This window comes from Canis lupus, chromosome 25 (genome assembly GCF_011100685.1).
Source record: "Canis lupus familiaris isolate Mischka breed German Shepherd chromosome 25, alternate assembly UU_Cfam_GSD_1.0, whole genome shotgun sequence".
NCBI classification, from domain to species: Eukaryota; Metazoa; Chordata; class Mammalia; order Carnivora; family Canidae; genus Canis; species Canis lupus.
In genome coordinates, this window is record NC_049246.1 from 5,158,801 (window position 1) to 5,174,133 (window position 15,333).

A 15,333-nucleotide genomic window follows, 5' to 3' on the forward strand; every position below is an offset into this window, starting at 1 on the left:
AGTATACTGATTTTCCAAGACATGCAATGCATTTTTACAATTTAGTTCTGACAGCAAAACTGGAATTTCATTTATTCCTAATTCAAAATATTCATATGTAAGCAATATTTCTTAGGGAGGACCAACAAAGGGGATATTCTCAAACAGCATTTTTAGACTGAAAAAAATGCAATTAAAAAGGTGCAAGAAAATATTATTGAATTTAAGTGCAGCACTATGTAAGTATAAGAGGCTAACTTAATAAGCTGCCTAATGGACTGAATGTAGAAAACTGCATTCTGTGCTCTTTAAAGGAAATTTGATAAACCACATTTTAAGAATATACATGATGATAAATGTAGAATCCCTGTGCATTTTTAGACTGGATATTACTTGGTAGGGTTTTGATTAGTCATGAAGTTAGGGTAATTTTTAAATATTTGAACTAGGATTTTATTATATTAAAAATCACATGGCACACTTTACTTGTGGAAGAAAATGCTAAAAGCTTGAGGGGAATATAGAAAACTTGGGGCAGTTTGGAATCCTTTAAATAACATACAGAGAAGAGATGATGCATTATTCATCTTTGTGATTATTTGAGTACACAGCATAGTGTTTGGCTCCTGTGTTAAAGTGCACTTAGAAGAAGACTAGCATGAAATAAGTCCATCAAAAACAGCAAAGGCAGCTACTTTACATGGCTGTAAGTGACTTTCATCCCCACTCTGTACTTTTCTGGCACTTTCTAGATTTTCTACAACAAGCATGTTTCTCGGAAGGAAGGAAGGAAGGAAGGAAGGAAGGAAGGAAGGAAGGAAGGAAAGAAGGAAGGAAGGAAGGAAGGAAAGGGAAAAGAACTAAAGAAAACTTGTGTCATGACTCAAGAGGAGTAGAGGGCAGATAAGTAGCAGAATGGCAGGAAGAAAGTTTTGGCAATCCTGGGAATGAAAGTAAAGATGACTCAAACAACTTAAAGGAGGGCTGAGAGGGTGGGCACGCTTCCCCTTGCAGTGGGTGGCATCAACCTGGGGGAATGATGAACCTCCTAGGGGAGGTTTTTCTTTGAAAAGCCTGTCACACAATTCAGTGTGGAAAGTTTACTTTAATACCCCCAGAAATGGGAGTAGGAGATATTTTGGCTAGATAAGCAACTGGCTCAGAGACTGAAAGAAAAAAATTAACAAAAATTTCTCTTTAATTATTAAAAGAATGTAATAGCTATGAGATGGTCCTGATATAGGTTATTTAGAGCATTTTTAAAAACACACAGAGCATTTTAAAATACATTTTTTAAATGACACAGGAAATGTATGCTGTAAATGACACGAAATTCATCTGTACTGGTATGTCTTTATGGATTATATAACTTCATAGGCTACAAGAATAAGCCAAAATTTAACAGGTAAGTTTGAAAGTGGGGACATTTTCAATAATGCTCTTGCTTTTAAGAGTCTGAGTCTCCTTCTGACTGCTCCCTCCTGCTCATGTTTTCACCTGCTCTCTCTCTGTATTAAATGAATAAAAAAAATTAAATCTTAAAAAAAAAAAAGAACCAAAGGGTTAGACAATCATATGATATTAAAATAAGAAGCTGGCACCAAAAAGAGCTAAAAGATGGCCCCCTGCATTTCTTTTTCTCCCTCTCTTTTAGAAGAGTTTATATCATTAACTTTTCAGTGGATTATTTTACACATAATCAGATCACCTAGTTCATTCCAGACATGGAGCATCAATTAATAATATGCCAGTTAAAATGGAGTTATTGATGAACAGTAAGAAGATGTTTACTAGTGTTTTTACATAAGGCAAACAGGCTATTAAGTAAAAAAAAATTAAATCATATTTCTCAAATATGTAAACTCTTAAAAGAGAAGTCAGATAATTAGCTTCTTAACAATTTTTATAGATGCATTAGTACTTTTATTCTCAGCAGTGTCCTTATTTCTGCAAGTATCATGTTACAGTAGCCATGCATATGCCATCAAAACTAATTTAATTCCAGATTCATTACAGAGCTGCTTTTTATTCATCAAGGTCATATCTTGATGGCTTCACAAGCTTAGATAAATCAGGTGTTAAGCAGACACATCTCTGAGGAACCTAAGGATATTCTCATTTGCAGTTCTCAGCATATCTTATTATTTATTGCCAAAGAAATGACTGATTAACTTTGTCATCTTTGCTCCATGTTTTTTTTTCCTTCCAGCTGAAGCATCCTGCCCTCTTCTGTGATGCCTGATCAGACCTATTTAAGATGATGTCTTTGATCACAAACATGAGGGAACTTGCAGTCTTAGGCTTTGATGAAACATTGTTCCACTATAATTTTATGGAAGGGAAACAGAGTCCTAAATGATAATTGACAGTCAACAAAAACAACCAAACTTATTAAGATTTTGCACTATTTTTTGACAGCATAATCTTTAAGCACCAGAAATGCACCAGAAGTTAACTAGTCTAGCTTTTATTTAAACATATAAACTATATACAAACCCTCCCTCTTCAATCATTTCCTCATTAACTAATTTGCCCTGAAGAACACCCTGCAGGTCAGAAGATGAATTTATGAGTTTTAAAATATTTTCCTTATATTCTCCCTTATGATCTATAAAGTTCCTAGTGATTGGTTAAATTTGCACTTACATGAAATTTTACAATTAGAAAACACCTACATAACATACTTAATACATACAAAATTAGAACATTAAACATCAGGAAAATCACATGCCTCTAGGTTTTTATTAATCATATTCCAACACCAAGGCTGAAAGTACATCAAATCACACCAAATCTTTTGCACATGACAACCTCATAAATTATTCAACTCATTAGTATTACTAAGAAGCATGAAAAACTCCATCAGTATTAAGGATGTTTTCCAACAGAAAAAGGTCAACCAAAAGTTTTAATAATGAAATTGAAGGGAAAGCTTTTCAAAGTCAGTATGAAACAAAATTATTATCCTTTGTGTCTTTTTGAAAATATATTTAATTCTGATTATTTGCTCATATAAAAGAAAGCACTGTCAATATATCTGCCTTGTGGCTTCACATAAATTGTCTGAAAAGAATGTCCAAATTATGGATAAGTGTCCCTGCCCATCACGTGAGAGTTTAACTATAATTTAATCTAAATGTTTGAATTTAGGGAAAAATCAAGTGATATAAATATTTTAAATAAAATACCATGTCTGCTAATTCAGTTTCAGTTCTATTACATGAATATAGGCTCACAATCTTGAAACTTAGTATACCATAGGAACAACCTGACCAGTGTTCAAATCCCAGGGACTGATTTGATGGCCATGTAAATATTCCCTGTTTAAGTAATTTAAAGTTATTTCTTCAGTGTGTACAACTTGTTTAAAATTCTGAAAACTTTGATCACTGACTCAAACACTTCTAGCCATATCAAAAGTTCCATTTATTAAATATCCTTCTGTCCCTAAAAGAATTTTGTTGCCACAATGTAGATGAATACAAAATTATTCTTCAGTAAAGATTATAGCAGAGTTCCTGCACATTAAATGCCTAACTTTCAAGGTAGAATGTATAGGGAGATTGAAATAGTATGATTATTTAACAGAGGAAGGAACACAATGAATTTCAATTAGTCCTAGGAGCCCTCTCAAAATGTGAAGATTTGTACAATAAATATACCTTGTCTATATCTACACAAACGAAAGAGTTCAATCATTTGGATGTTAGTCTACACACTGCTAGACTTTATGACACTTAAACACATTTAAATGTTTAAAAATGGCAGGCACAGTGGCTAGATGATGGGCTGAATTTCTGACTTTTATATGGATGTTCTAGCAATATGTGATACAAAAGCTTTATTTAAAACACACAAATATTTTTTCAATTAAGGTTTTTAACATTTATTTTATTGGATGACGGGCTTTGTAATAATTACTGATATTTACATCCTATTTCTTCTGAAGAAATTAATTTATATATAGGTTAGGAGGCAAATTATAAGTTTGGAGGATGATTCAATACTACATTTTTCTCTTGGCAGTTTGTAATTCCTCCTTCTATTTCTTTTTTCTTTTTTTAAAGATTTATTTATTTGAGCAGAGGGAGAAAGATGGAGGGAGGGACAGAGGCAGAAGGAGAGAGAATCTCAAGCGGACTCCCTGCTGAGTGCAGAGCCCCATGTGGGGCTCGATCCCACAACTCTGAGATCATGACCTGAGCCAAAATCAAAAGTTGGACCCTTAACCAACTGAGCCACCCCAGCGCCCTGCCTCCTATTTCTATAAAAAGATCACACCAGGGAGTACTTTCCCACTCATTCTTCACAATCATCCATGTTTTATTCCCTACTCTCTACATGGTTCCAAAAATCCACTGATGTGAACTGTGATAAAGATTAAAGGGGTATGCTCTTGAGGCACAATCGTTTTGTTCTCCTTTGTCTTCCATTACATGACCTTAACCCTGAGAATGACCTGACAATAACTCTTGTATAGGTACCATATAGCTTTCCTGAATATTTTATGGCATACATACGGTCTTTGTTCTAAATATGAATAAAATAACAACATACCTTTCTTTCCTTGTATAAAAGAACCCAACTCAAGAGAGATAGTAAGTTCTGAATATTGATGATGGTGATCCAGTATTTAAAATTTATAAACTGCTACATATTTTAAATATTCTATCAGATGTCTTAAAAGATTTTAAGGTAAAAGATTTTAAAATTTGTTTCTGACACATTTTAACAATGGTTTAATAAAAGAGATATTTTATAAATTAAACAAAGTATTCACTTTTACAGAGAACCAAAATATTTTTTTCTAAGAGACTCTTTAAAAGCAACCTATAGAATGCTGAATGCAGTATAATGTAGATCCTATATAATTAATCCATTGACAATTCAGTATCACTAATTATGTCAATTTAGTCTAAGTCTGTTACAAATTGTCTTAGATATTTCTATTTTCAAATGGCATGCATTGGAATAAGTTGGTTAAAAGTCTAAATTACTGGGTATATGAAATGAAATTTTAATAATTTTAAGGTCATGTTATAAAGTATGGCACTTTAAGTAGATTTTAAGTAAAATCTCTTCTACAGAGCATAAAGATAACACCTCATTTTAAGCATAAAAATAATACTTCAACTCAAGTTTAAATCCTTAGTTGCCCAAATCCCATAGGTGGATTCTCTTGTTGATTAAAGAAATCCCCTATAGTACTGGTCAACTCTAAGGTTTTTTTCTAGCATGTTCTTTCTTTCAGTTAATTTTTTTCTATGTAAATTTATGTTGTAACTTTTATCTTAGGAGTAATAGCTTCATATGAAATCCTTATGTCTTTAATTATGTTTGAGTCTTAGTTATATCAATTCAGTCTATTTGCACAACAAATTTTAAAAGCTTTGCACATTTTATCAGGATTAAGTATTTTCTGTTTAATCCATCAAGAACATGAATACTTATGAATATTATAAACTATGGTAAATTTTAAAACATATGGCTGACTTATCATACTCAAGTAAATGAAAATTAACATGAGAATATAACACAAGTATTATAAGAATAAAAGTGGTTAATAACAAAAACGTATAAATAGTGTTCACTAATGGTATTTTCTGAGTGTACAGAGTTTATAAAATTTTGAGATGATAAATCACACTTAAACTTGTTAGAGCACTTAAAAAGGGATAAAACAGTCCTATTATACTTATTGGCAGACAGTAATTTAATATAGTAGTATTTTCATTAAATCACAAAAAATTTTGTTATTTTCTATTTATTATACATTTCTTTAAGGACAAATTAGGGTATACTTCTACTGTAGTATGATAGTTGATAATATCTTTAATGTGAGATGGTCTTTTTTAAACTTTATTTGCAACCCAATGGAGGACTGGGAACTTAAGACATATTATAGCAGGATTTATGATTATTATTATTTTTTTAGATTGAAAGGAATAGTATAGTAGTAAAATAGAGAATGTCATGTAATTAGATTATTAATAAGACATTTGTTTTAGTTAAATACACAAACATGTGTATGTATATATACAAGTAGAAATGCTAAACATACGTGCATATATTTCACGTATATATGTAATATTCACATAGTATGCATGAGTGTGTGTGTACACATATACAAATTATACAGGAAAATATTTAAGTCTGAGTATTCAGTTACAGTTGTATATATTTTTTATACCTTGCATCTTGGTCACCAAAGCTTGAAAGACACTGGAAAAGAAACTGACTTTACTCTTGTTTTAGGCTGTATGAGACGGATGTGGGTAATAACTAGTTATATAGACACTGTACTCTATTAAGAAGTTGAAAGGTCTAAAATATATCATGGGTGAAATACTGGGTTGATTAAGTGTCACCTATATGATGCTGAAGGATAAAGCAGTACATGGTATTTTTGATTTATGACGTAGACAATTTTAAACGCTAGTAAAAAAATCAATTATCAACCATAAAGAGTTGTCATACCCAGAGTATTTTTGTGTAAGAGGCATTGGTACTGACCATACTCTACTGCCGCTTTGAGCAGTGCTTCAGCATGAGTGGAGCCAAATGCATTACGAACAAACCGTCTCCTTCGACGAAGATCATCCTCCCAGTAATCCAAGCGCCAGAAATCATGCAGTTGACTAGGAATGAGTAAATAAACAGTAGTCACTATTAATAACAATGTAAAATGGGAAATACATTTTTTACATAACATTAAAGTTTTATTTTCTTGATCTCAATGGAAAACCAAGATGATTTTTGAGATATATATTTTTTACAATTGTGTCTACATACATATGTTTCCTGTACAAATGACCAAAACTTAAAATAGTAACATTCTCATATTTTAAGCATTGTAATACCCAATTCCGCTTTCTTACAATGTTCTTCCTTCTACTAAAAACATTAATAATGGGGAGTTTAGTAACAAATGTAGCATCAAATTACAAGTATTAATGGCACAGTTTTCATTCTTTTACACTGTTTTTAATAAGGCTTGTAAATCACAGGATAGACCTCACTACAAATAGTTTGCAATTTAATGACCATGGTTTCTTAGTAGACTGAATTAAGAACCATAAAATATTGCCCAGTTGGATTTGGTGGAACAATGATTAAAATAATGTGCTGAAATATTCATTGAAATAATTCCCTGCTGCCCACAGCAACCTGAGAAAAGTGCAATTTTATCCATTATTAATAATACTGAATTACAGCTGCAAAAAATTCCACTATGTGGTAATTGTCTTGGTAAATTATTATTCTAACACTAACAGAGTCCTTGGATGATTTTACCACTTTCAGCTAATATAAACTATTAACAATCACACCCTTCATTGGGTAATATTGCCTACACCATGTTATGCTCTAAACCAGTATTAAAAATCCACAAGATATTTCAAGAAACTATTGAAATTTGTTCATCATATATCAGCGGAATGTTTCATGATATATTTTTTGTTTTCAATTTAATTTCAATAAACACTGGTGATAAATGCTACTGTTTGAGAAGTCTGTTTTTCTCTATCTACAGTATTTGGAGTAATATACTTAAGAGATAATATTCTAATTTTTCTGAGCAGCACTATTCATAAAAACATATAAAATGCTTTCATAGAAGATTTGATTTCACTTTTATTTTGCTATTTGATTGTAAAAAGATACTTTGTTTGATTAAAGCAGGAACTGTGTGTGTTTTGCTCATCATTATATCTCTAGTGCAATGCCAGAACATACCATTTTCTATACACTGTTTTAAATATATATTCAATTAATTAATTATACAAATTGGTACTTTAGAGATATATAGACATGAATAGTCACTGAGAACAATAATTTATTTTTGAAAAACATTTTGGATTTTGTAACTATATGATTTTGTTTCCCACCACTTAATTGTAAAAGAATATACAAGGTAAGGGATATATAAAAAGGACATTAAAATTACAAGCATTTGGAGTATATTTGAACATACTTGTTTTTCTATATATAATAATTATTATAACTTTATTTTTTTTGTCATAATAAGATTACCTAAGAATAATTGTTATTAGTGCTTCTGTTACTAATTTAAAATAGGAAAAAACATAGGACAATTTCCGGGGTGCCTGAGTGGCTCAGTTGGTTAAGTGTTCAACTCTTGATTTCAGCTCAGGACATGCTGTCAGCATTGTAAGATTGAGGCCTGTGTTGGACTTCATGCTCAGCATGAAGCCTGCTTGAGAGTCTCTCTCTCTTTCCCTTTGCCTCTCCCCATTGCCTCCATTCTTGTTCTGTCTCTCTCTCTCTCTAAAAATCAATCAATCAATCAATCAATCAATCAATCAATTCTTAAGTTAAAATAAAATAAAATGAAATAAAATAGGGCAATTTCTATCCTTAGAAATATAAACTAATCCTAGTGGTTTATGAAAGACCCTGCTAAAATCTTGCTATAAAGATTTTCCTTAAGCGTAAGATAAAATCAAGTTCTGAATTCATTAGGACAGATCTAATTTTATCTCAAATTTCTTACCATTTGCATACTTTTCTATATTCCTCCTGTTGAGTACTGTTGAAAAAATCTGGACACTATATATAAGACAAATATAACAAGACTCTTAAAGGTCGAAAGTAGGGGATCCCTGGGTGGCTCAGCGGTTTAGCGCTTGCCTTTGGCCCAGGGCGCGATCCTGGAGTCCAGGGATTGAGTCCCGCGTCGGGCTCCTGGATGGAGCCTGCTTCTCCCTCCTCCTGTGTCTCTGTCTCTGTCTCTCTCTCTCTCTGTATGTCTACCATGAATAAATAAATAAATCTTAAAAAAAAAAAAAGGTGGAAAGTAGAAGGCAGACTGGCAAGAGACTCCAGAGCCTAAGAAACAACATAGTATTCTCAGGATTATCTTTTTGCCTCATGCATCCTAGACTTTGAAGCAAAGAGGTTAGCAATCCAGAGAGACTAGAAAAAAAGCCCCCAACAAAAGCCCAGTTTCTTTAGACAAAGAACCAGGAAAGATGCAGCTCAACAAGACAAAAAACTTTTAGACAACTATTTTATTTTAATTTTTTAAAAGATTTTATTTATTTATTCATGAAAGACACACAGAGAGAGGCAGAGGGAGAAGCAGGCTCCCTGTGGGAAGCCTGATGCGGGACTCCATCCTGGCACCCCAGGATCATACCCTGAGCCAAAGGCAGACAGACACCCAACCACTGAGCCACCCAGGTGTCCCTAGACAACTATTTTAGACACAGAGAAACCGTGGCCCTACTTACTCACACCAGAAAGTTTAAGTGAGAAGCCAACATCTGAACTCTAATCAAGGTATAATGTGGTACCCTAACATCCTTACTGGGATGGTATCAGAGAGGGTCAAATAGAGAACCAGCACTTTCATCTCTGTTGACTGGTAACAGGTATCCTACCCTCACTAAGTCAGTGGAGACCATGTGGAGAGCCTGGAATCCATCTCTCCCCCTTCCCCCCTGCCCAGTTAGACAGTAATGAGGTATCTTTCTCCCTCTCCACTGTGGTGGTATCCGGGGAGGCCTAGTAAAGAATTAAGACTGTCACCATTGATCCATACCAGTTAAGTTAGCCCCCACTAGTGGACACCACACAAGAACTGGAACTCCCACCCCTGCCAAGCAGTAATGACAAGCTGTTAACTCTTTGAATATCAGCACAGTCCAAGTGGAGAATCTAGATTTATACCTCCACCTGGCAGTAAAAATGCAACACTTCCCAATTTCTTCTAATGGATGAATTTCAGAGAAGTCAACTAAAACAGGTTTAAATAAGATACAGAATATCTCAGAGAAGAATAAGAAAATATCCTGCTTCAATCTAAAGTTATTTATTATAGCAAGAACCTGGATCTCAAACAGAATGTCATTCATAGATGTTAATGCTGAGGTGATGGATGTTAGAATTTTCTGGAAAGGATTCCTTTTTTTTTTTTTTTTTTTAAGATTTTATTTATTTATTCATGAGAGACACGGAGAGAGAAAGGCAGAGGGAGAAACAGGCTCCATGCAGGGAGCCTGATGAGGGACTTGATCCCAGGACTCCAGAATCACGCCCTGAGCTGAAGGCAGATGCTTAACCACTGAGCCACCCAGGCATCCCTCTAGAAAGGATTCTAAACCATGTATGATTTTAAAAATGCTTTACTGGGCAATTATGAACAAATCTAGAGCAAAAATTAGAAGATGTAAAAAAGTATCAAGTAGGTATTTTAGAACTGACAAAGATAACAACCAAAATAAAAAGCTCAGTGGATGAGCTCCACAGCAGAATGGAAGGGATAGAAGGAAAAATTAGTTATATGGCAGATAGAACAATAGATATTGCTCAATCTGAATAACAGAGAAAATGGACTGAAAAAAATGAACAAAGCTGCGGGAATCTATAGATTATAGCATCTAACGCATTTGGTCATTGGAGTTCTGGAAGGAAAGAGAGCAGGTCTGAAATAGTTCCTAAATAATAATGGCTGAATACTTTACAAATCTGGCCAAAAAGTATAATGTACAGATTTAAAGAAGCTGACTAAACTCCATACATAACAAACCCGAAGAAATTTATGCCAAGACACATCATGATTAAACATCTGAAAACAAAGGACAAAGAAAAAAATCTACAAAGTAGCCAGAGAAAAATGACATCTCACCTACAGATATAAACAATTAGAATGACAGCATATTTTACATCAAAAGCTGTGGTGGCCAGAAGAAATGGCCAAGTATTTTATGTGCTGAAAAAAAGAACTGTCAACTCAGTCTCCTACAACCTGTGAAAATATCCTTCAGGAATAAAAAATAAAGATTTTTCAGATGAAGGAAAATGAAGTATTTGTTGCCATTGGAGCTAGTCTAAAAATGGCTAACGGCAGTCTTATAAACACAAAGGAAGTCTAAAAAATGGCTACAGGCAGTCTTATAAACACAAAGCAAGCAATAAAAGAAACACTGGAACACTAGGAAGGAAGAAAGAACACGATAAGCAAAATATGAGGAAATATTCCTTTTCCTCATGAGTGTCCTAAATTATGCTTTACCATTGAAGCAAAAATTATAACACTTCTGTAGTTCTAAGTGTGTGTAGAGGTAATATTTAAGACAGATACACTATAAATGAGGGAGAGTAAAGGAATGTAAAGAAGTAAAGATTCTATACTTCATTTGGACTGGTAAAATGATACCACCAGTAGACTGTGATAAAACACATATACAATCACTAAGAAAGCTATATAAAGAGATATACTAAAAAACACTATGGATAAATCAAAATGGAATTCCAAACAATGTTCAAATATCCCACAGGAAGACAGAAAAAACAGAGCAATAAAAAACAAGGAGAACAAACAAAAATTAAGTAAAAATGTTTTAAAAAGAATTCTATTTATAAGAAACCAACTTCAAATATAAATAATACAGCCAGGTGGAAAGTAAAAGAATAAAAAAGACCTATCATTCAATCATTAATTAAAGGAAAAGCAGGAATGGTTATATTAATATCAGATAAATACATACTACAGAGAAAATAAAATTACTAGAGACAAAGAAGGACCTTATGTAAAGAGAGAAGGGCCAAACTACCAATTAGACACCAATCCCAAATGTGTATGTGCTAAACAACAGAGCTGCAAAACAAGTCAAGCAAAAACTGGTAAACTGAAAGAGACAGACAAACACATAGCTATGGCGTGAAGTATATACTGATAGACCTTCTTTTAGCAACTGATAGACCACTTAGTCAGAAGATCAGCACAGATACAGAAGAACACAATACCACCACCAACCAACATTTTTAGAACTCTCCAACTAACAGCAGAATACACATTGTTTTCAAGTGTCTATGGAATTTCTATTACCTACATTACCTAGATAGACAATATCTTGGGCCACAACACACATCTAACAAATTCAGAAGAACTGAAATGATACAATGTACTCTCTACAAAAATGGAATAAAGATAGACATCAATAACAGAAAGACAATAGAAAAAATTCTCTAAACACTTGGAAGCTAAAGCAACACACTACTAAATAACCCATGAGTCAAAAAGAATTCTCAAGGGAAAACAAAAAAATAAATGAGTTGAATAAAAACTTCAATAAATATATCAAAGTTTGTGGGACATGGCTAAAATAGTAACAATAGGAAAATTTAAAGTACAAATACATATATTAGAAAAAATGAAAAATCTTAATTCAATACTCTAAACTCCCAATTTGAGAACATAGAAAAATAATAGCAAAGCAAGCAGAGGGAGGAAATAATAAAGATAAAAGTAGGAATCAATGAAATTTGAAACATAAAAACAATAGAGAAAAATCAATGCAACAAAGAGCTGATTTTTAAAAAATACCAACAAAACTGACAAAGGAAAAAGAAAGACAGATTACCGATACCCACAATGAAACAGCATATATCATAGACTGAAGACATCAAAAGTATACGTAAATACTATGAAATTCTCTACACACATAAGTTTGACAGCTTAGACAAAATACACCAATTCTCAAACAGTACAAACTACCACAACTCATTCAATATGAGTAGATAAATGGATAGATCAGTAACTATTAAGAAAGTTTAATACATTAAAACTCCCCAAAAGAATCTCCAGGTCCATGTGGAATTACTGGAAAATTCTGACAAACATTTAAAGAAAATTGACCCCAATTATATATGATTTCACCTAGAAAATAGAGAAAGAAACATTCCTCAATTAATTTTATAGCCAATGTTAACACCAAAATAAAAGCCAAAGACAGTACAAACGAAGAAAACTACAGACTAACATCCCTATGAATACAGGCACACAAATGCTTAATAAAATATTAGCAAACAGAATTAAGCAATATATAATAAAAATTTTACAGGAGGTCAAATGAAGTTTATTCCAGGAAAGCAAGTTTCGTTCAGTATTTGAAAATTATTTAATATAATCCACAACATTAATGGCTAAAGAAGAAAAATCATGGGACCATATAAGTCAATATAGAAAAGAATTTGACACAATTTAACATCCATCCACGATTAAAGAATTTTTTAGAGAAACAAGAATAAAGGACAATTTCCTCAACTCAATAAAAGCATCTACAAAACACTATAGCTAAATTATACTTAAAGGTGAGGGACTGAATGATTTTTCTCTTAAAACTGGGAAAAACACAAAATATTTGTTCTTACCTCTCTTATTCAACACAGTACAGAAATTTCTAGCCAATGAAATAAGGCAAAAAAGAAGAAAAGGAATACAGAATAGGAAAGGGAGAAATAAAACTATCCCTATTTGCAGAGGACCTTAATGTCTATGTAGAAAATCACACAAACTCTATCAAAAACTCCTGAAAACTAATGACTGAGTTTAACAGGGTCATACACACAAACATCAACTGTGTTTCTATGTGCTAGCAATGAACACATGAACAGTGAAATAAAACCCCAATTTAAAATAAAAAAAGGAGAGAAATACTTAGTTATAAATTAAAAAACAAACATGTACAGGACTTGTGCGATGAAAACTACATAATAGGGATGAAAAACACAGAACAATATCTAAAAAAAAAAAAAAAAATGGAAAGCCATGCCACATTCATGGATTGGGAAACTCAACATAAAAAAGATTATCAATTCTCCTCAAATTGATATACAGGTTTAATAGAATATCTATCAAAATTCAAGGAAGGGTTTCAATATATATGAACAAAATTATTCTAAAATTTTATAATAGAATGTTAAAGTGGGAGGAACCAGTTTACTTGATTTCAAGACATTAAATAGTTGAAGACTGTGTGATACTGGCCAAGGAACAGACATATAGATTAATGAAATAGAGAACCAAGAAATAAACCCACACAAATATGACAAACTGATTTGGACAAAGATGGAAAACCAATTCAATGGAGGAAAGATATCTTTTTAATGAACTGCACTGGAGCAATCAAACATCCATAGGCAAAAAGAAAAAAGATACCCCTCTCTCAAAAAAATTCAAAACAAGAGACAAAAAACCCTGACCTAAATCTCATCGTGTAAAAAAATTAACTCAAGATGGCTCAGAAACACAAATAATTTTAAAACTACAAAAATTTGGGGGGAAAAGGAAAAAAATCTTTGGTATAAGGGTATAGCGTTTGTAGACTGGACACCAAAAGCTTAAGCCTGGGAAGGAAAAATTGATAAAGCAGACTAAATAGAAATTAAAAACAATTGCTCTCCAAAAGAACATATTAAGAAGATGAAAAGAGTAGGTCAAAGTATCTGCGAACCACATATCTGACAAAGAACTAAAATCTAGAATATATGAAAAATCCTCAAAACCCAACAGCAAAAAAAAAAAAAGCAAACTATACAAGTAGGACATATGCAAAAGATATGAAGAGACATTTCACTGAAGAAGATATACAGATGGCAAATATACACATGAAAAGGTGTTCAATATCATCATCCATTAAGGATAGGCAAATTAAAACCACATGAAATATTACTATACACCTATCAGAATTGCTAAAATAAAACCAAGTGACAACAGAAAATGCTGGTAAAAATACAGAGAAGCTGGATCACTCATTTATTTGCTGGCAAGAATGTAAAATAGAATAGTTACTATGGAAAACAGTAATCTTAAAAGACTAAACATGCAATTATCATTTGACCCAGTAATTGTACTGATGGGACATTTATCCTAGCAAAATGAAAGCTTATGTTCACAGAAAAACATGTATGTCAATGTTTATAGCAGCTTTGTTTGTAATACCCTCAAAATGGAAACAACCCAATATCCTTCAACAGGTAAATGGTTAAACAAATGTGGTACATCCATACTATGGAATACTATTCAGCAGGAAAGTAAGACAAACTATTGATAACTAGAACTGATGAAATAACAGTAGGTATTGGAAGTTGTGCTTTCTTTGGATCATCTAAAATTAGTTCTTGACAACAGGCCAATCCCATGGGTAACCCTACCTAGACTGTGATGGGAATGGTACCTCTGAACTCGCGATATGTTCCAGCAACACCTTCCTTGTCCTCGTTGTGAATCTACGATAGTGTGGCACGAAGTAGCTTTCTAGTTTCTCCACCACTCTGGGAGTGGTGGAGAAACTTCTTTCCCTCCCCTGTCCAACCTTCGCAGAAAAGAGGACTTTTCCCCTCACTTTCTTTTCTTAAAATGTAATCACTTACTGAGAGATAGTCAACATTAGCAAAAAATACACTGGTTTCTTTTATAGATGTTCCCTTCTGATGAGTCTGAAAATCCTAACACAAACGAGGTCCCTAAAAATGTGCAAGTTACACTGATCCAAGAAAACTCAACAAGAGACCAGAATAAGCACCTCTATGGCTTTGGCCTCATATAAT

At 32.9% G+C, this 15,333-nt stretch overlaps 1 protein-coding gene across 13 annotated transcripts in view; it reads right to left on the reverse strand.

Annotated features, from left to right (window-relative positions):
• The window catches only part of NBEA (neurobeachin), a 674,010-nt gene that overhangs the window by 231,895 nt on the left and 426,782 nt on the right, over positions 1-15,333 (reverse strand). For all 13 annotated transcript variants that reach the window (XM_038573291.1, XM_038573292.1, XM_038573296.1 and 10 more), the window contains one exon: positions 6,493-6,617. In XM_038573291.1, coding sequence (XP_038429219.1) covers positions 6,493-6,617 — 125 coding nt within the window. The remainder of the gene's footprint in view (positions 1-6,492; positions 6,618-15,333) is intronic.